Source organism: Schistocerca nitens, chromosome 8, assembly GCF_023898315.1.
Source record: "Schistocerca nitens isolate TAMUIC-IGC-003100 chromosome 8, iqSchNite1.1, whole genome shotgun sequence".
Lineage (NCBI taxonomy): Eukaryota > Metazoa > Arthropoda > Insecta > Orthoptera > Acrididae > Schistocerca > Schistocerca nitens.
Genome location: NC_064621.1, coordinates 471,259,508 through 471,279,890, shown reverse-complemented (window position 1 = coordinate 471,279,890; position 20,383 = coordinate 471,259,508). Strand labels below are relative to the sequence as shown.

At 40.6% G+C, this 20,383-nt stretch overlaps 1 protein-coding gene across 5 annotated transcripts in view; it reads right to left on the bottom strand.

The window, feature by feature from the left end:
- LOC126198831 (vascular endothelial growth factor receptor kdr-like) overlaps positions 1 to 20,383 on the bottom strand; it is a 609,899-nt gene that overhangs the window by 481,382 nt on the left and 108,134 nt on the right. For 3 of the 5 annotated variants that reach the window (XM_049935406.1, XM_049935410.1, XM_049935404.1), the window contains exons 3-4: positions 3,601 to 3,754; positions 746 to 882 (exon numbers count right to left, since the gene is read on the bottom strand). The exons of 1 other annotated variant lie outside the window; for it this stretch is intronic. In XM_049935406.1, coding sequence (XP_049791363.1) covers positions 746 to 882; positions 3,601 to 3,754 — 291 coding nt within the window. The remainder of the gene's footprint in view (positions 1 to 745; positions 883 to 3,600; positions 3,755 to 20,383) is intronic. One more of the 5 variants, XM_049935407.1, reaches the window with a different exon arrangement.

The window sequence follows — 20,383 nt, the reverse complement described above, 5'->3', positions numbered from 1 at the left end:
GGGTAATTCCCAAGCAGCTCCGCAATTTCATATGATGTCTGTGCAAAAACAACAACACATACAGAAAATGACAACTATCAGTATATGGCGTATCTCCACATTTTGATTAGTTAATGTACACTGTGGTGTAGTTGCACTAGAAAGAAGACTGTCAGAAGGTGTAGGCAAATCATCCATTCTGTATTGTCAACTCAAATTACTTTTCGCATGCAGGCAGGCAACCCAACAAACAGCTTTCCAAAAAGCTTTCCAAAAAGAGCTGCTCCAACACTTTCCCAGGCAATTTGTGTCAGAGACTACAATGAACTATATGTACATATTTGACATCTGCCACTTCACAAACAGGACCTATACTGAAACACCTGTAATGAAAGTTAAGAATTTGGACAGATGCTCTATCCACCAATATGTGGTTATATTCTGCACATCTTTTAGTTTAAGTGCACTCATCTTCTGAAAGCCTGGGAGTACTTATAAATAATCATGTATACATGATGACTCAGGAGGAATACTCAGTATTCAGGGATATGACAGGAACAATTATTTGAAACAAAAAAGTCTAGTAAACATAGGCTCTAAAATGCATACTTTAAGAGCATTTTAGAGCCTGAGTTTACTACACTTGTTAGCTTCAAATGGTCATTCATACCATTTATCTGCATATCAACCATTCATACTGGGACACTCTGTATAGCTAAAACCACTCAGTACACTTACACTACACATTTACCCATGAAATACTTACTTTTTCATCACCATTGCGGCAGAGGGTCACTTTCACTTCAGGGTGTGTTGGCTTACAAGGAATGACAATGTCCTGATACTGCATACCATGTATTGGTGCAAAGAATACGTCACTATATGTAAACAGGTTCTTCGTATCTGTGGCAACAAAATAATACATGTATCTCATTAAGTAGTACAAAGCAAAAGATGACAGTTAAATGTTGGAGTTCATTATCCATCACAGTCAGATATTTCTACTAATGAAAATAACACAAGCATAAAATGAAGAAAATAAGTAGACTTTTTCATAAAGAGTGCTGGTGCAGCAGGATATACAGGAGAGCTTCTGTGTAGTTAGTAAAGAATGGTAGAAGTACTGGCAGAACTGGATACATGATGGCGGACAAAGAGACATGCCTGGATAGCCAGTTGGTAAGAGCTTCTCCGTGAAAGGCAAGGATCCACATTCGGGAAAAGACATTTTAGTACTGATCCAGTACACAGTTTTTACCTGTCATGAAGTTCTACAAGTAATCTTATAGACTAAGTATCACTGAAATCTCAGATTCCTTTTTTCTGGCCTCCAATTACAATGAAAAAACATTTCACGCAAGTAGAGAAAGTGGTAAAAACACTAACAAATGCAGAACAAAAGATCAGATGCAATATGTAAGATAAATATTTGAATGGGAATTAAGTAATGAAGTGCAACAGCTCATATATGATTGGATAAAAGCAGTGTCATCAATGATTAGGCAGTTATTGTGCAAGAGTATTAGAAAATAATAATGAAATAAGCTGGAAGTAAAGGTGTTCTGCAACAACTGATGTAAATTAGATCCAAGCAAAATTCAAAGAAGTAGTAAGTTTCTGTTTGTGAAAGTGTTAATCTTGTGATAATGACAAATTAAACAGCCAATACCCTGCTATAATGCTGCTTGGGATATGAAGACCCAACTTACCAATGAGTGGGAGTGCAGAGAATTTGATGGACCAGTGGTAGAAAATGATTCTGTAGCAGAGCTGAATGTATTCTTATTGCTTCTGTAATACCAGAAAAGTTGGTGATGTTTGCTCATATATATTTTATTATGGAGAATAAAAACTATTATCTTATTATTTTATCTCCAATCTGCAGTTTAGCTGAACTTATCTGTTGCATAGCAGTTGTGTCAGAGGATGCTGGCTTATAGCAATCCAGCATACTTGCAGAGAGATATGACATTGATTACTCATCTAATATGTATAAATACAAAGCCTTAAACCTGCAAAACTGATCACAAATAGATGTAAAAATTTGACTGAAATTAAATTAAATTAATAAAAGAATAAGTAGGTTTTATTCTGTTTGAGACTGGTATGTAATGTCTTCTGCTTAGACACTACACAAGAGTTACTTCTTAATATGTGAAGTCCTTATCACCAGCAAGTACAAAACACAAAACAATAGAAGAATTTATATGTGAGGCTATTTCACTCAAGCATGATGTTGCATCAAGCATTAACTATGTATCTCATTAAGAGCAAATTGCCTTTTATTGTTGTTCAGTTTTTTACAAAGCCATTTTTATTAGTTGTTAGTTGTCCTGTCAATACCCCCAAATAACCCCCCCCCCCCCCCCCCCATAAGCCTGATTACATTCTTACCTAGTATTCCCATAGTTAGGTGCAATTTAAAATGATGACCCTATCCACTCAAATTAGTTCTATAAATTTATAATACATTGGCAATGCCAGAAAAATTTTGTAAAAAGGGTAACATGAAAAAATGACTTCAAATTTGCATATTTCCCCAAAATAACATGATTTAGTGCTTTTTTAAAAATGCAAAATTTGTGTGGTATAAAACTGAAATAGTGGTCAACTTTGTACCCCCATAGTTCATCAATAATTTTGGCAAGGAATGCAGAAAAAGAAGAGAAATTCATGCATAACTTTAACTTACAGTACACTGCTCAAAACCTTCCTTTTCAGAATCTTATTCACTAAACTGTTACTACACAATTGACCGCAATAGGGATTTGACACCTATCTGTTGCACCTTAAAAAAATAAAGAGGCAATAAGTGGTACAATTTATACTTCAGTAAATTCCTAAGATAAACTCCACAGTTTATCTTAGAACAAGAAATGTCACTGTAGACATTAAAGAGCTCTCTCTGTCACTTAAATGCATAACAAAAATAATACTCCAAAAACATTGTTAATTATGTACTTCCTTGAAACTAATGACAGAATATCTAAACCAACTGATTTTAATAAGAATCAGATGTTTATTGTCATAAAAAATACAACATAACTTGTTCAAAATTTAAAAAATTCTCTCAAACAAATAATAATGTAAGTGACCATGTTGATATTTCACAGCAATAAATAAGTTTATATTCAGTTCAGTGAAGATCTCTGTGAAGCAGGTCCATTGAAATAATGATAATTTATATGACAAATATAATGGCTATTGCATATCATTAAATATCTCTGCTAAAAATTTATACACTGTTTACAAAGCAGGAGAATGCATCATTTTCATGAAGTGCTTTACTAGGCATGGTCCACTTTGGAGTAGTGTTCTCACCTCCCTCTGACCTTTGAACTGATTGTCCCCAGTGAGTTTTAGGGGGAACAACAGTTTAACATGGACTCTGAACCACAGTGGAACTTGGTATCCTTTTGTGTCACAAATCATTACCCGAGTTGAAAGAAGCAAGGTGTGACAGAAAAACCCAAGGACTGATTAGAAACTGAATCTCTTATCTCTGGATTTACATTCTGGAATTTACTCACAGAGACAACAAGCCACATGTGAAGTAGTACTCATACACTGAAATAGAGCAGTTAATAACCCAACAGATTTACTTTGACGTTCTCTTCTCACCTTTCACATACAAGTATATAGATGTATTTTTCTCACTGTTATTATCAAACAAACAATGGTAATATCCAACATCCTTGTACGTAACATCTGTCAGCTGAATTGATGATATATATTTGCCTTTCCTCAAAGTTGAATGTATGTTGGGTTCACTGTCCTAGAAGCAGAAAAAAAGACAAAATTAATAGCCTCTTGAATCAGAATGTCAAAGATAGTACCAGATGTTTATTGACGTATGTTCCATAAATATGACAATATTCCATCAAAATTACATGTTCAGTAACTTAATGCATACTATAATTACACATACACAGAGTGTAACATGAATACCTGTATATTGACATATTCTGAGAGGTTATAGATCATGTCCTGAGGAACACATTGATGAGGATATAACATCTGGAAACATCATCCACAGACCCTAAAGACCATTGGATTTACAGGGGACAACATCTGCTGTTAGTACATCTCTTCAGTAGTGAATGTGAGTCAAAACACTGATGGACTGTTGGTTGCAGTGGACCTGACAGGCACTAGTTGGTGCCAAACACATCTGTTCCTGCCACGAAACAATAGAAGCCCCTAAGAGCAATGATGGTTCATGTGTCATTGTTACAACTCATATCTGCTGCTGATATTTTATCTGCAGATTCTAAAAATAATCCCAAGAAATTTTGGTCATACATAAAATCTATGAACGCTACAAATAATTCAATACCTTCTCTTGCTGACAGTATGGGTAATGTAATGGATGATGATAAACAGAAAGCCGAAATTCTAAACCTAGCTTTCAAAAACTCATTTATGGTAGAGGACTGCAGCACCATTCCCTCTTTCAATTATCAAACAAATGCAAGGATGGCTGATGTAGTGTTTAGTGTATCTGGGATTGTAAAACAGTTAAGATCCTTAGACACCAAGAAGGCATCTGGCCCAGATAGTATCCCTGTAAGAATTTATCTTGACTATGCTACAAATATAGCACCATTCTTATCCATAATCTATCAGAGATCATTGGAACAGCAGAATGTTCCATGGGACTGGGAGAAGGCCCAGGTCATAGCAATCTATAAAAAGGGTAGAAAATCGGATGCACATAATTACTGGCCAATTTCATTGACATCAATTTGTTGTAGAATCATGGAACATATTGTGTGTTCAGACAAAATGACCTTTCTAGACTCTGAGAAGCTCATCTGCAGAAACCAGCATGGTTTTAGGAAACAGCGGTCATGCGAGACACAGCTGGCTGTCTTTGTGCATGATATATAACAGGCTCTAGATACTGGCTCCCAGATTGATGCCATGTTCCTTGACATTCGACTCAGTTCCACACTGTTGCTTGCTCCAAAAAGTGCCTGCTTATGGTCTGTCTGATGACATATGCGGATGGACAGAAAGTTTTCTAACAGACAGAGAGCAGTGTGTCATCCTGAATGGGGAGACTTCTAAAGAAACAAGCGTAACATCAGGTGTGTCCCAGAGCAGGGTAATAGGTCCACTGCTTTTTACGATTTACATAAATGATTTGGTTGATGGTATTGACTGTGCAGGAAAGTAGCATCACACGAAAGTTGTGAACAAATCAATAAGGATTTGCAGAAAATAAATGCGTGGTGTAATGACTGGCAGTTAACTCTCATTATTAGTAAGTGTAACCTACTGTGTATAACAAAGCAAAAATCCCCTCTAATGTACGAGTACAAAATAAATGCCCAGTATTTGGAAGTGGTAACATCCATAAAGTATCTGGGTGTGACTATATGAAATGATCTCAAATGGCGTGGTCAGATGATACAAGTAATGGGTAAGGCAAACTATAGATTGCAGTTATTGGTAGAATCCTGAAGCGATGCAGTCCTTAAACAAACAAAACTGCTTACGATACTTTAGTTTGTCCAGTCTTAGAGTATTGTTCGTCTATATGGAGCCCTTACCAGTTGGGTCTGATTCAAGAGATTGAAGCCATTGTGAGAACATTACAAATCTCATAAAAAGTTTGAAGTGGGACACACTTGCAGATAGACCATGCGCTAGATGCAAGGGGCTGCTTACTAAATTTCAAAATCTGATCTTTGCCGAGGATGTAGAGCATATATTATTACCACCAATTTTCAAATTGTGCAATGATCACCATTCACAGATAAGGGAAATCAGAGCTCGTACTGAGGCGTTCAGTCATTTTTCCCTCACGCAATCTGTGAGTGGAACAGAGGGGCAGGGGGGGGGGGGGGGGAGATAGAGAGAGAGGGAGAGAGAGAGAAATACATACATGGGGACGTAACTCCTTGGGTCGCCCGCAACAATATTGCTGACCTGAGGCAGCTCAACTAACCTCTCTGGACCTGCAGTTAGTTCACTCTGATTGATGTTTGTGACAACATGCTTGTACCTTATAGAACAATAAAATATGTTTGTATGGAATAGTACGACCTGTTAGTTGTTGTTATATGTAACTGCTACCCGAGTACTGTAGTTCCTACACATACATACACATGAACATACATACTACAGGGAGTTTAAAATTAGTTGCCACTTTGGTGTTTGACTGACCAGAGCGGAACGTGGTGCTGTTGCCCAGGTAACACCAATAGCAAGCCAGCTTCCCCTATCACACCACCAGCCGTTCGGCTGATAAAGCCCCCCCCCCCTCCCTCCCCCGTTGCCCCACAGTGAGTAAATAGTATCACATGGTGTCATGCCTCAGATGCATGAATGTTTGTCAGTAAAGTCATATTTTCTGGCATTTAAGTGTTCTGTAGGTATTGTGAAAGAAGTGTTTTGTGTTGGCGTTGCATTAATGATAACAGTGCAGTACATCGGAATACGAGATTTCCAATAAAATTGTCATCCAAGAACATGTTCACCAGCCGGGAAGACAATGATCTGCTGCAAAACATTCATCAGAATTCAGCAATAGTAATGGATAAAACACCATACCACTCAGTTGTGATGCATAAAGCCAACAATGCAGTGGACAAAAGCCAATATTTTGCTTGGGGTACAAAGAAATGTTCCATGAAATAAAGTTTAACGTAATATGTATACAGCAAAGTTCATGGAATTTTTTAGTGCTGTACAAGCCAAAACTTCACGCTACCATGTCAACGAACTGGCTAACGACAAAGGACATAGCTTAGGCTTTCATCTGTATCATGCTCATTTAAATCTGACAGTGTGTATGGGCCTAGGTGAAATGTAATGTGCAAAAAACAGCAAGAAGTTTACACTCACTGAGACCGAAATGCTGATAAAAGAAGTCACTGCAAATGTTAGACGACAGGATTAGTCTTGAGTTGTTTGGCTTAATACCAAGAAGGTAGATGAGGAGACATTGATTCATGAAGAACTGTGACGAGTTTTGAGGAATACATAACTTCTCCTGTTGCCACATCTCTTGTTAAGACACAGCAGAGTTTAGAAATATATTGCAATGCAATTGAAACTGCAGCAGAATCCTGAAATAGTGTATTATCAAACTGACAACTGAGTGCAAGTCAGGTCAACAGTTTATGAAGCAGCAAATTCTGGGTATAAAAATAAATATATAACTCCTTCACTCATAGTGTTGAAAAAAACACAGCAGTTCTTGTTTCACCATAATTACATTATTTAACTGAAAAAATCTGTAGACATTTGAATATCGCTGTAGATATGGAAGTTCCACATATTAATCATATGGCAAAACAGTCTCATAATTGTTATCATTTCCCATAATCTTGTTTCGATAACTCAGAACATTTGTGAGATATCAGGAATTTATGAATAGGTCATCCTAGTTGTTTCACTGACACCCAAGATCGTGTTGGAGAGCTTTATGTACATTACATTTTCTCAAGACTGGAAACAGACAGCAATATCCTGGCAAGTTTAAAGAGTAATTCAATGTATTTAATAGACAGCAACATGTGACCTAACATGCACCAAACACAAATTCATAGCAACACCTACTTTTCAATGCAAACTAAAAAATTCTTAAGTAATTTACCTACTACTGAAATATCACAATAACTGTGACTGTTAATGACATGATAGGTAGTTCATCATGAAGCTGATGCCTTAAACTATAGGATGTGAGAGAATGAGAATTTATTACCAAGTAGTTTCTGGTATGTGACAATTACAGGGGAATAACTCTGCTAGATGTCAGCTATAAAGTACCACCTCTGTGCCTCCTAAATAGGATACTACCACTTGCTTAAGAAGCTGTAGGAGACTACCAATGGGGGTTTAGATGTAAAAGATCAACAGTGGACCACCTATTTACCCTAAGTCAAACAACGGAGAAATGCTGGGAATATAATACAGACATGCACATGCTCTTCATTGACCCCATAAAGCCTATGACAGCATACACAGAGTTACTATAATCAGAGTACTAAAGGAATGTCAGTTTCCATCTAAAATAATCCAATTGGTGGCAATGTGTCTAGAACAAAAACTCTCTAAAGTGCAGACAAGTACCGATCTATCAGAACAGTTCGAAGTCCGAACCGGCCTCAGGCAGGGAGATGCCCTCTCACCTATATTATTCAACCTTGTGCTAGAAAAAATAGACTGGGAATTTATGAAAACTGACCCCTTTGGAATACCCCTAGACATGTCAACGACTCAGTTGGCATACACGGATGATATAATCCTAATCAGTGGTAGTAGAGAAGAGCTCAGAATAATGGCAGGCTCATACTGAAAGATTGACAGTAGGGCAGGCCTGCAAGTCAGTGAAAATAAGGCAGAATACATGGTCTTGAGCAAGTCAGCAAGAGATGGGGAGCCGCTCACAGTGGACAGTCTCTGATTCAAAAGGCCAAATACTTTCAAATACCTTGGTAGTCTCTGCAGTGATCAGAACCACTGTGAAATTGAGATAAATGCAAGAATTGTCGGAGGCAACAGAGCATACTTTAGCCTTCGGATGTGCTGAAGAAAAGATCCCTGTCAAGAAGTTTTAAGATCAGCCTGTAACAAAGTATGATTATGCCAGTGGTTATGTATGGTTGTGAAAGCCTCACCTTCAGGAGAACAGATGAAGAGAAACTACTTGTTTTCGAAGGAAAAATCCTCCGAAAAATATATGGTCCTGTGATAGATTCACAAACAGGGGAATGGAGAATTCGGAAAAACCAAGAATTAAAAGAGGTTTACTCACAGCCTGACATTATAAAAAGAATAAGAAGAAGAAGGTTGACCTGGGCTGGACATGTAGCAAGGATGAATGAAGGGAGGATACCCCATGATGTGTTTCAGGGAGCTGTAGCTGGAAGGAGGTACCGGGGATGACCGTGAACTAGATGGGAGGACAATATTGACAAGGACACCAAGGACATGGGACTAGGAGCGGACGAGTGGTGGCAGGAGGCTCACAACTGGGAACGATGGAGGAGGAGTGTGGAGCAGGCATATGGTCACTAAGGCCCAAGCCGCAGATAAGGCAAAGTAGTTTCTTTAAAATTATGTCAGAAAGATTGCAAATCAGCTAGCTTGCTGTTCACATTGTGTGGTGTGCATACTGTAAGACCTTCGGCACACACACCATGAGATTATTTGGCTTGTCGCTCTAACGAAGTAGGCGAGTGTCAGCAATATGTCTCGTGGTCTTATCGTGGCGTGTTTATCTGCTGCCGTTAGGTCAGACGATAGAAATGCCACTTGCACACTTAGAGTATCAGATTGACGGTGACCAACTTTAAACAGAACTTCACACACATTTATTAAAATAATAACAAGCAGAAAAATAACTTAACCTGGTTCTGCATGCTATTTACAATTGACAATCTGAAGTTCCTTTGGTCTTGGTACGTTAATCTTCTTCTCACCTAACTCTGATACTTGACAAAGTGTCTATACATTTCTCTTCACGGCTATGTACAGGAATATGATAATCTTATTAGGCGCATACTGAAACTTGATTATAGACAAATGCAGACTAATGCAGACTGACTAATCGGAGGTCTGTACACTCGTTATAATACCTCGTGCGTTCAGGTATCACTGCGCGAGTGTGATCCGCGAGGAGAAAAGGTTCTATGTTAGCAGCAATCTCATTGGCTGCATTACATATTAATATGCGGATTGGCGGAAGCAGAATTTGGTCTGTCTCTATGACAGCGCCATCTTGTAGTGCAGAGACGGACGAGCGCTGCGCCTCCGCTGTTGTGCTTAGCAGGGCACGCTGTAGTGGGAAAGTTGTGTACGCGCTGACCGCGGACCTATGTACACAACACATTGTTAAGCGAGCCTGCCAGGTTCTGCATTGAGTAGGACTGGCATTATACTGTGGTCATCTGCTGATGGGTGCTACACACACTGACAACTATGCTTCCCTCCATTCGCTCTGTGCTGAGCTGTGAAAAGTTGCAACTTACTTTAAACACACTACAGAGACCCTGGCAATGCTTCACAACTGCTAAATATGTATGGAAATTGCATATACATTCTAAATTTCTTGTCCCTTCTCTCTTTGTGCATCTCCTCATGCCCCCCTCTCTCCATACATCTCCTCCTCACCCCACCTCTCTGTGTGTAACCTCTTCCCCCTCTCTCCATCCATCTTCTCCTCCTACTCTCTATGTCCATTTCTGTCTGTACGTTCAGTAGGTCCATACATCTTCTCCTCCCCTCATCTCTATGTGCAAAAGCTCCTCCCACCCCACTCTTTCCATCTCTTCTTTGCCCCCCTCTCTTTCCTTCTCTTCCTGTCCCCTCTCTACATCCATTTCCGCCTGAATGTTCAGTTGAGTATCATGTAAAAATGTGTAGTAAATTGGTCAAGAACTTTTCGAGAGTTTTGGTGACAACACCTATATCTACATCTAGATGGATACTCTGCAAATCACATTTAAGTGCCTGGAAGAGGATTCATTGAACCACCTTCACAATTCACTATTATTCCAATCTCGTATAGCGCATGGGAAGAATGAACACCTACATCTTTCCGTACGGGCTCTGATTTCCATTATTTTATCGTGGTGATCATTTCTCCCTATGTATGTCAGTGTCAACAAAATATTTTCACATTCGGAGGTGAAAGTTGGTGATTGGAATTTCGTGAGAAGATTCCATCACAACAAAAATGCCTTTGTTTAAAGATTTCCAGCCCAAATACTGTATCATTTCAGTGACACCCTCCCCCATATTTCACGATAATACAAAATATGCTGCCCTTCTTCGAACTTTTTCGATGTACTCCGTCAATCCTATCTGGTAAATGTATATATATCTTGGTATGAAACGTGACAGCAGAAACGTCAAACAGAATGCAATTTCTTTATTTTCATACCAAGAACACCATTACCATCCTTCTCAAGTGATGATCTTTCACAACTGATTTTAATTTCTGACTTTTCCCATGGATTTTCCAAAAATTTTCAATCATACAAATCTTGTCCTGACAATTACAAACACTAAAAAGGCAAAAATCCACCAAAACTGTTGAGCCATTCTTAACTGGTGATATTTCATACATGCGGCAAATAATGTTGATTTCCGACTTTTCTGTCAGATTTTACAATAATGTTCAGCGATTTTCAGGAATGCTTATCAGCAATATATATCGAATGTGTGACTATTGTGGAGCAAGTTATCAATTTAATTTATAGCGATAGGAACTACTATGAAAAAAGATGAACGATGTGGATTTCGCTTGACAGGTATATTTTCATCGTGTAGAGCTACCCGTAAGTAATAAATGTTCAAACACGCACTGAGAATAGACTTGAACAGTTTATTACTCAGTATTACAGAAAAAGAAACACAGTTGTTATAGTTAACTTGTAACAACAAAACAGCAACCCAGGAATGGAATAAACATAAAAACAAATGTTATAACTCCAAGGAGTAGGCAACAACTTTACTCAGCACTCCAAGTGGCTGATTCAAACTTGGCAGTTTATGCCAATCATTTGTTGCAGTGCAGTCACTGAATTTGTGACTCAACTGTATCTATGAATGGCGCGAATGGAACTAACATGTACGGACACAGCAGTTGACGTGAGTAGCAGTCACTACGGGAGCTGGTGGTGTGTATAGGTTCTGCATCAACCTGTTGTGGCGGCAGTGCTGAAAGTCGAGGTGTTGCATCTGTCAGGCATAGAGCTCTTGACGATAGGGTGGGTGATGCCTCTGTGAAAATGTAAGCTGGTTTCACTCTGCTAAGAGACACAGTGGCCTGTTTGCCATTACTATGATGACCATCGTGTGTGTGTGTCTCTGCGGAGGATGTGATGGGGTTCAGTATATGGTGGCTGCAGTGGTGGCTTAATGCAGTCTGTACATAACATAACGTGCGAATACCTTTCGAGGTTGTTATGCACAAAAGTTGTTTGTACAACCATGCCTGGAGGCCTTTGTGGGTTTGATATGACTTACAAGTTCCCATAACTTTTGAGGGAACTCTGGTTAGTCATGCATTTTTGACAGTAGGCCTGTGGCAACAAACTCCCCTGGTAGGTGCAGAGTCTCGCCATAAACCAACTCAGCTGCTGAGGACTCTGCATCTGGTTTTTATGTGGCTCATAGACCCAGCAGGACTATGGGTAGTGCAGATGTCCAAGTTGTCTCATGGCACATTGGCACAGCCTTTAGCATTCGATGCCAACATTCAAGCATGCCATTGCTGGCCGAGTGATAACTGGTTGTTTTGTGATGGACGTAGTCACAGAACTTCACCAATTGTGTGAACAAATCTGACTCAAACTATCGGCCTCTGTCGGTGTTGATATGGAGCGGACAGCTGAATCATGCCAGCCAGGTAGATGCGAGAGCAGTGGCTAGTGTTTTCACAGAGATGTTGTCCCTAGATACTGCTTCAGGCCATCGCATATATCTGTCAATCATTGTGAATATGCACTGCTGGCCATCCGATGGAGGAAGTGGTCCTACCACATGAAGATGAACATGGGCAAAGCAAGAAGAAGTGTCTGGGAACTCCTATTTGGGGATTAATGTGGCGAGTGATTTTGCAGTGCTGACACGTTCTCATCCATTTGTGGCAGTCTCTTTCTATCCCTGGCCACACGAACCTTTGAGACACTAGCTTGAATGTCAACTGGACTCCTGGGTGGCAAAGATTATGTAAGGACTCAAACACTGGCTTGTGAAATGCAATGGCAACAAAAGGGCGTGATCTGCCATGTGACACTTCACAGTACAATTTCATGTTCTCGCCAGGAATGTTGACTTGCCGTAACTTGAGTGCTGCAGTGTTGTCCTGCAATATGGTGTGTAGCTCAGAATCTTCTTGTTGCACCCTGGCAAGTGCCATCCTGTCCACAGGCTGTGAGACACTGGCCACTCTAGAGAGGCAGTCCACAACCAAATTAGTGACGCCTGATATAAGGCAATTCCAATTGGCTGTACTGTGGTGGAGAGCAAGTGTTGCTGTTTTTATTGAAGGCATATGTTAAAAGCTTGTGGCCAGTGTATATCACAAACTCTCGTGTCTCAACCTGTGGTTGAAAGTAATTGACTGCTTGATATATGGCTAAAAGTTCCCGATCATATGTGCTTCATCTTTGTTGTGCAGGTGACAGCTTGTGCAAGAAATAAGCCAGCGGCTGCAAGGCACCATCCACCCATTGTTGGAGGGCTGCACCAATGGCTAACCGATTGGCATCCACCACTAATGCCACTGCAGCTTTGAGCTTGTGGTGCACCAGCAGTGCTGCTTGTGCTAGGCTCTTTATGGTTACTTCGAAAGCCACATTCATCTCCTCGGTTCACTGCATAGGAGAGCTGCTCTTAACCTTGGAACAAGCCAGTGCTGCGTCAACAGCGCCTATTGTTTGGCAGTGCATAGTAAATGATGGTGGTAAAAATTGAGCATTCCTAAGTATCTGCATAGCTCTTTTATTGTAGATGGCTTGGGTAATTGCAGTATGGCTTCAACCATATCAGGGAGCGGTAATGAGCCTGAGAAGATATTCGATGACCCAGGAAATCGACTTGATGTTGGCCAAACACACATTTAGCTGTGTTTAACACCACGCTGTACTTCTCAGAATGCTCAAAAACTTCTCTCAGGTGCTGGTGATGTTGTTCCTTGGATGATGAATACACCAACACATCGTCCACATATACAAAACAAAAGTTCAGCCCACGTAAGACAGAATCGATAAATGTCTACCAGGTTTGAGCAGCATTATACAGGCCAAAGGTCATAAACTTGCTTTCATACAACCCAAATGGCATAATAATAGTGGTCTTTGGAATGCCATTTGTTGCGACAGGAATCTGGGAATACGCTTTTGCACAGTCTATAACACTGAATACAGCAGCTCCATGCAGTGCATGGCTATAGTCTTTTAGTAGTGGCACTGGGTAGCAATCAGGCATGGTCCATGAGTTGAGCGCTCTGTAATCGCCACACGGGCGCCAGGATTTTCCCTTTTTGGGTACTAAATTCAGTGCAGACGACCATAGACTACTTGAGGGTCAGATGATACCTTCTTGTAACATCATGTTGAATTCTGTTTTAGCATTGGCAAGGCGTTCTGGAGCCAATCATCTTGGCAGGCAAGGCACAGTCCGTAGTTTTTATGTGGTGGACTGTATCGTGCAATACTTGCTGTGACACGCATGGAGGCCTTGTTAAGGTCGGGAACTCATGCAGCAGCAGACGATACTCATCATCTGCAACATGTATAACCTTGATGTTGTATGTTCTGGCATCACAATGGTACCCAGTGGTTGTGAGTGCAGTAACACTGTCTATTAGGCGGGAATTCGCTACATCCGATAGGTGCTTATAGTGAGCTAATAAATTGGCACCGATTATTGCTTTGGCCACGTCTGCTACAGTAAAGACCCATGTGAATTAATGGCGGAGCCCCAAATGCAATTCTTCACACTGTGTGCCATACTTTGCAATTGCTGAATTATTTGCGATAGACAAGCTAAATGCAGTGGATGGCATGCAACTGTGCAGTGATGATCTGGGCAGGATACTAAGGTTGGACCCTGTGTTTATTAAATACTTCTGGCCCGATACTCTGTCAGTAAGAATAGGTGCCGGATGATGTAGTTGAGCAGTCGGTGGCACCTACGTCCAACCACCATTTGCATTTGGGTAGGCACAGGGGCTACTGCACTTTCTTGCCTGCTCACCAATCTTCTGTGGTATCAACAAGTGGTCAGACCAGCATCTGATACAGATTGAGTCGAGGAATGGCTCCTAGATCATTTGCGGCTACGTCCTTCTACATCTACATCTACATCTACATGACTACTCTGCAATTCACATTTAAGTGCTTGGCAGAGGGTTCATCGAACCACAATCATACTATCTCTCTACCATTCCACTCCCGAACAGCACGCGGGAAAAACAAACACATAAACCTTTCTGTTCGAGCTCTGATTTCTCTTATTTTATTTTGATGATCATTCCTACCTATGTAGGTTGGGCTCAACAAAATATTTTAGCATTCGGAAGAGAAAGTTGGTGACTGAAATTTCGTAAATAGATCTCGCCGCGACGAAAAACATCTTCGCCTTAATGACTTCCATCCCAACTCGCGTATCATATCTGCCACACTCACTCCCCTATTACATGATAATACAAAACAAGCTGCCCTTTTCTGCACCCTTTCGATGTCCTCCGTCAATCCCACCTGGTAAGGATCCCACACCGCGCAGCAATATTCTAACAGAGGAAGAACAAGTGTAGTGTAAGCTGTCTCTTTAGTGGACTTGTTGCATCTTATAAGTGTCCTGCCAATGAAATGCAACCTTTGGCTCGCCTTCCCCACAATATTATCTATGTGGTCTTTCCAACTGAAGTTGTTCATGATTTTGACACCAGGTACTTAGTTGAATTGACAGCCTTGAGAATTGTACTATTTATCGAGTAATCGAATTCCAACGGATTTCTTTTGGAACTCATGTGGATCACCTCACACTTTTCGTTATTTAGTGTCAACTGCCACCTGCCACACCATACAGAAATCTTTTCTAAATCACTTTGCAACTGACACTGGTCTTCGGATGACCTTACTAGATGGTAAATTACAGCATCATCTGCAAACAACCTAAGAGAACTGCTCAGATTGTCACCCAGGTCATTTATATAGATCAGTAACAGCAGAGGTCCTAGGACGCTTCCCTGGGGAACACCTGATATCACTTCAGTTTTACTCGATGATTTGCCTTCTATTACTACGAACTGCGACATTCCTGACAGGAAATCATGAATCCAGTCGCACAACTGAGATGATACCCCACAGGCCCACAGCTTGATTAGAAGTCGCTTGTGAGGAACGGTGTCAAAAGCTTTTCGGAAATCCAGAAATACGGAATCAACCTGAGATCCCCTGTCGATAGCGGCCATTACTTCGTGCGAATAAAGAGCTAGCTGCGTTGCACAAGAACGATGTTTTCTGAAACCATGCTGATTACGTATCAATAGATCGTTCCCTTCGAGGTGATTCATAATGTTTGAATACAGTATATGCTCCAAAAACCTACTGCAAACCGACGTCAATGATATAGGTCTGTAGTTCAATGGATTACTCCTACTGCCCTTCTTAAACACTGGTGCGACCTGCGCAATTTTCCAATCTGTAGGTACAGAACTATCGGTGAGTGAGCGGTTGTATATGATTCATAACTAGGGATCTATTGTATCAGCGTAATCTGAAAGGAACCTAATCGGTATACAATCTGGACCTGAAGACTTGCCCTTATCAAGCGATTTGAGTTGCTTCGCAACCCCTAAGGTATCTACTTCTAAGAAACAAATGCTAGCAGCTGTTCATGTTTCAAATTCTGGAATATTCCATTCGTCTTCCCTGGTGAAGGAATTTTGGAAAACTGTGTTCAATAACTCCGCTTCAGCGGCACAGTCATCGGTAACAGTACCATTGGCACTGCACAGCGAAGATATTGACTGCGTCTTGCCGCCTGTGAACTTTACATACGACCAGAATTTCTTTGGATTTTCTACCAAATTTAGAGACAATGTTTCATTGTGGAACTTATTAAAGGCATCTCGCATTGAAGTCCATGCCAAATTTTGCGCATCTGTAAATTTTAGCCAATCTTCGGGATTTCGTGTTCTTCTGAACTTCGCATGTTTTTTCCGTTGCCTCTGCAACAGTGTTCGGACCTGTTTTGTGTACCATGGGGGATCAGTTCCAATCTCTTATCAATGTATGAGGTATGAATCTCAATTGCTGTTGCTACTATATCTTTGAATTTGAGCCACATCTAGTCTACATTTGCATAGTCAGTTCGGAAGGAATGGAAATTGTCTCTTAGGAAGGCTTCTAGTGACACTTTATCCGCTTTTTTAAATAAAATTATTTTGCTTTTGTTTCTGGTGGATTTCGAAGAAACGGTATTGAGCCTAGCTACAACGACCTTGTGATCACTAATCCCTGTATCAGTCATGATGCTCTCTATTAGCTCTGGATTGTTTGTGGCTAAGAGGTCAAGTGAGTTTTCGCAACCATTTACAATTCGCGTGGGTTCATGGATTAACTGCTTGAAATAATTCTCGGAGAAAGCATTTAGGACAATCTCAGAAGATGTTTTCTGCCTACCACCGGTTTTGAACAAGTATTTTTGCCAACATATCGAGGGAAGGTTGAAGTCCCCACCAAGTATAACCATATGAGTGGGGTATTTATTTGTCAGGAGACTCAAATTTTCTCTGAACTGTTCAGAAACTATATCACAGGAGTCTGGGGGTCAGTAGAAGGAGCCAATTATTAACTTAGTTCAGCTGTTAAGTATAACCTCCACCCATAGCAATTTGCACGGAGTATCTACTTCGACTTCACTACAAGATAAACCACTACTGACAGACACAAACACTCCACCACCAATTCTGCCTAATCTATCTTTCCTGAACACCGTCTGAGACTATGACCTTCTTGTGACAACAATGTGCCAATCTGTGCACCCAGTGCATCAACTTTGGCGGACAGAGCATTGTAATCTGCGTGTGAAATGGGAAGGGCCACAGACACGACACTACCAGACATTGTCACAGGACTAACCTATTGATCTGGAGTGATGGCATCTTTGATGCGGTTGGCCAGTTCTGCAACAGAGTCCAGGGACATCTCTGTCTGTGATGCGACGATCACCTTTACCTGCAGCGGCAGACAGCTTCTCCAAGATTGCTGGGCACTGTTCCGATGTCCATCTTGCTGTGGAGATGATGCAGGTACTGAGATGGTTTTCTGTAGCCTGTATCTTCCTGAGTCAGCACTTGTCTGATACAGTCTTCCTGCAATGCTCCAACTCTATGAATAAGCTCAGTCTTTAATCTTTCGTATGCATTCTCGGTCAGTGGTGCTGTGATTATATCTTGAATTTTGGAAGCATAGCATTGCTTGAGCTGACTCACTATTAATGCGAACTTAGTCGCATCCACTGTAATTCCAGCATAGCAAAAGCTGGTCTCAACCTGGGCGAACCACAGAACTGGATTATGTGGCCAAAACGGTGGGAGGCGAACAGCCAGTCTCAATACTGCAGGCGATTCCATTCTGTAATCAGTTGTGTTGCAGGACCGGTTTTCTCAGCACGAATCACATTGGGCTCACCACTGATGGGTATATTTTTGTCGTTTAGAACTACCCGTACTTAATAAATATTCAAACATGCACTGAGAATATACTTGAACAGTTTATTACTTGGTATTACAGAAAAAGAAGCACAGTTGCTATAGTTAACTTGTAACAACAAAACAGTAACCAAGGAACAGAATAAACCTAAAAACAAAAGTTATAACTCCAAGGAGTAGGCAACAACATTATTCAGCACTCCAAGCAGTGGATTCAAACTTGGTGGTTTACGCCATTCATTTTTTACCGTGCAGTCACTGAATTTGTGACAGAACTGTATCTATGTACGGCACGAAAAGAAATAACATGTGCAGACACAGTAGTTAACGTGAGTAGTGGTCACTACATGCTTATAGCATTGGCAACAATGAAAACAATAAATGAAAATGGTCCAATGATGACATATATAATTTCACTTACCTTACTCGTCATTGATATCTTCATTCTGGGCAACTCTGGGTGATATGTATACTGCCGGTAGAAGTCCTTTTTTTCCATAGTCTGTGTTGCAGTCTAGCAATATCTCTTAAGAAAATTGACAAAGTTTCACAGGTAAGTTTTATACCACATAAGTGCAAACCGTGGAAGTAGAAGTATTGAAAGATATACAGTGCATCTTGGTCTCCTGTTCGTCCTTCCCTCTGGATGGATGATTTCTGGGATTTCCATAATCATTCGATGCTCTGTGTGTGCACAGATGGGTCATCAGAAGACGCAAATTCAACAAAATGGTTTACAAACTCATGGTGAAACCTTTCTTCCTTTAAAGTGTTGTCCGATTTCCATCCATCTGTAATGACTTTGGTGCCAGTCATGATAAAGTTCTTAATAAGAGACACTAAAGTTTGTTTGGTCCTGGAATACACTTCCACAATGAAATATTTTCTTGAGTCTCTTTCAATGCATCCAAATACCCTAATCTGTTCAGTTTAGTTCTTGAGAAGTCATCCTTTCACTTATTTTCGAGTTTTGTATGACCCATCTATTTCTTCAGTCTTGTTGACACTACCTATTGGACTACTGTCATTAGTCACAATGACTTAACACACCATAACAGTCACAAGCAATAATTTTCGACAGTCCAGTTTCCAGCGCAGTGTTTTCCAGTATGTAATCTTTAATCCGGCAGGAAACCTAAATGATGCTCTGCTGTATTGTCAGTTCAGAATTAACAAACTGTGTGTTTTTCCTTATACTTGTTCTTTCTGACATTTGCTACAATATAGCTGTAACGGGAAGTCACAATTGCTACTTTTTGAATCAAGTTTGATGTAGTTCTCCCCATAACAATCTACACACTTTCTAGTGTCTTGGCCTGGTAGAAGATGGTACTCTCAATGGGAGTCCAAACAATTTTTGATGGTACTCAACCTAGCAATCAAATCATGCCTCACGGCAACTGGCCTGACCTGATCTTGAAGCCGTGGCTGCAGCTGGTGATGCACAGTCATCTCATTATCTGGCATGGACCTAGCATTGGGGTGATGCTACTGGACTCTGAATGAATCTGCCTCAAAATTCACAGACATTTATGTGGCTCTGAGGTGCATTTTTATCCAGCTCCCTGTCACATAGCTCACAACATGGGTATTGCCCTGGTGTGGTGACACTGCCCTGTCCACTTTGGCTATTACTGCAGCATGGTGCAGGTTTCGCCAAGCACACAGCTGGCCCATCTCACAGTCTTTTTGCATATTTTTTGCCCTGATCAACACGTTGCCACACTGTGCTTACCATCCTGTGGTTTACAGTGGCTTCCTTACAAATTTCTCTAAAAACTGCACAGTGACACTACACGGTAGACAGGTATACTCTGTTCGTAGAACAGAACTGATACATGTTCTGTCACTGACCACTGGCTGCATCTCTCAAGCATCTGGTGTAAGTCTACTGGAAGTAAGTCTTACACATATTAGGCTTCTTGTTGTGAATGAAACTCACACAATATAGGGAATCTTAAGTTTGTTTGCTGACCACTGTGCTAAACACTTAATCCATATAGTTCTAGTATTAAATCTCACTGGACTGTTGGTTTTGAAGTACCTGCCAGTCATGCCATTAAGGACCACTATACAGTAGTTGCCACACACAATAAACGCTTAAAGATAGTGTCACAGAGCTGAAAAATATCTGAGACAGTGTAATTAACATTCTATCAATAATAGAGCCACACAAAATCAAGCACGCCTTGACAATACTTTTGTCAATTTTAAAACTGC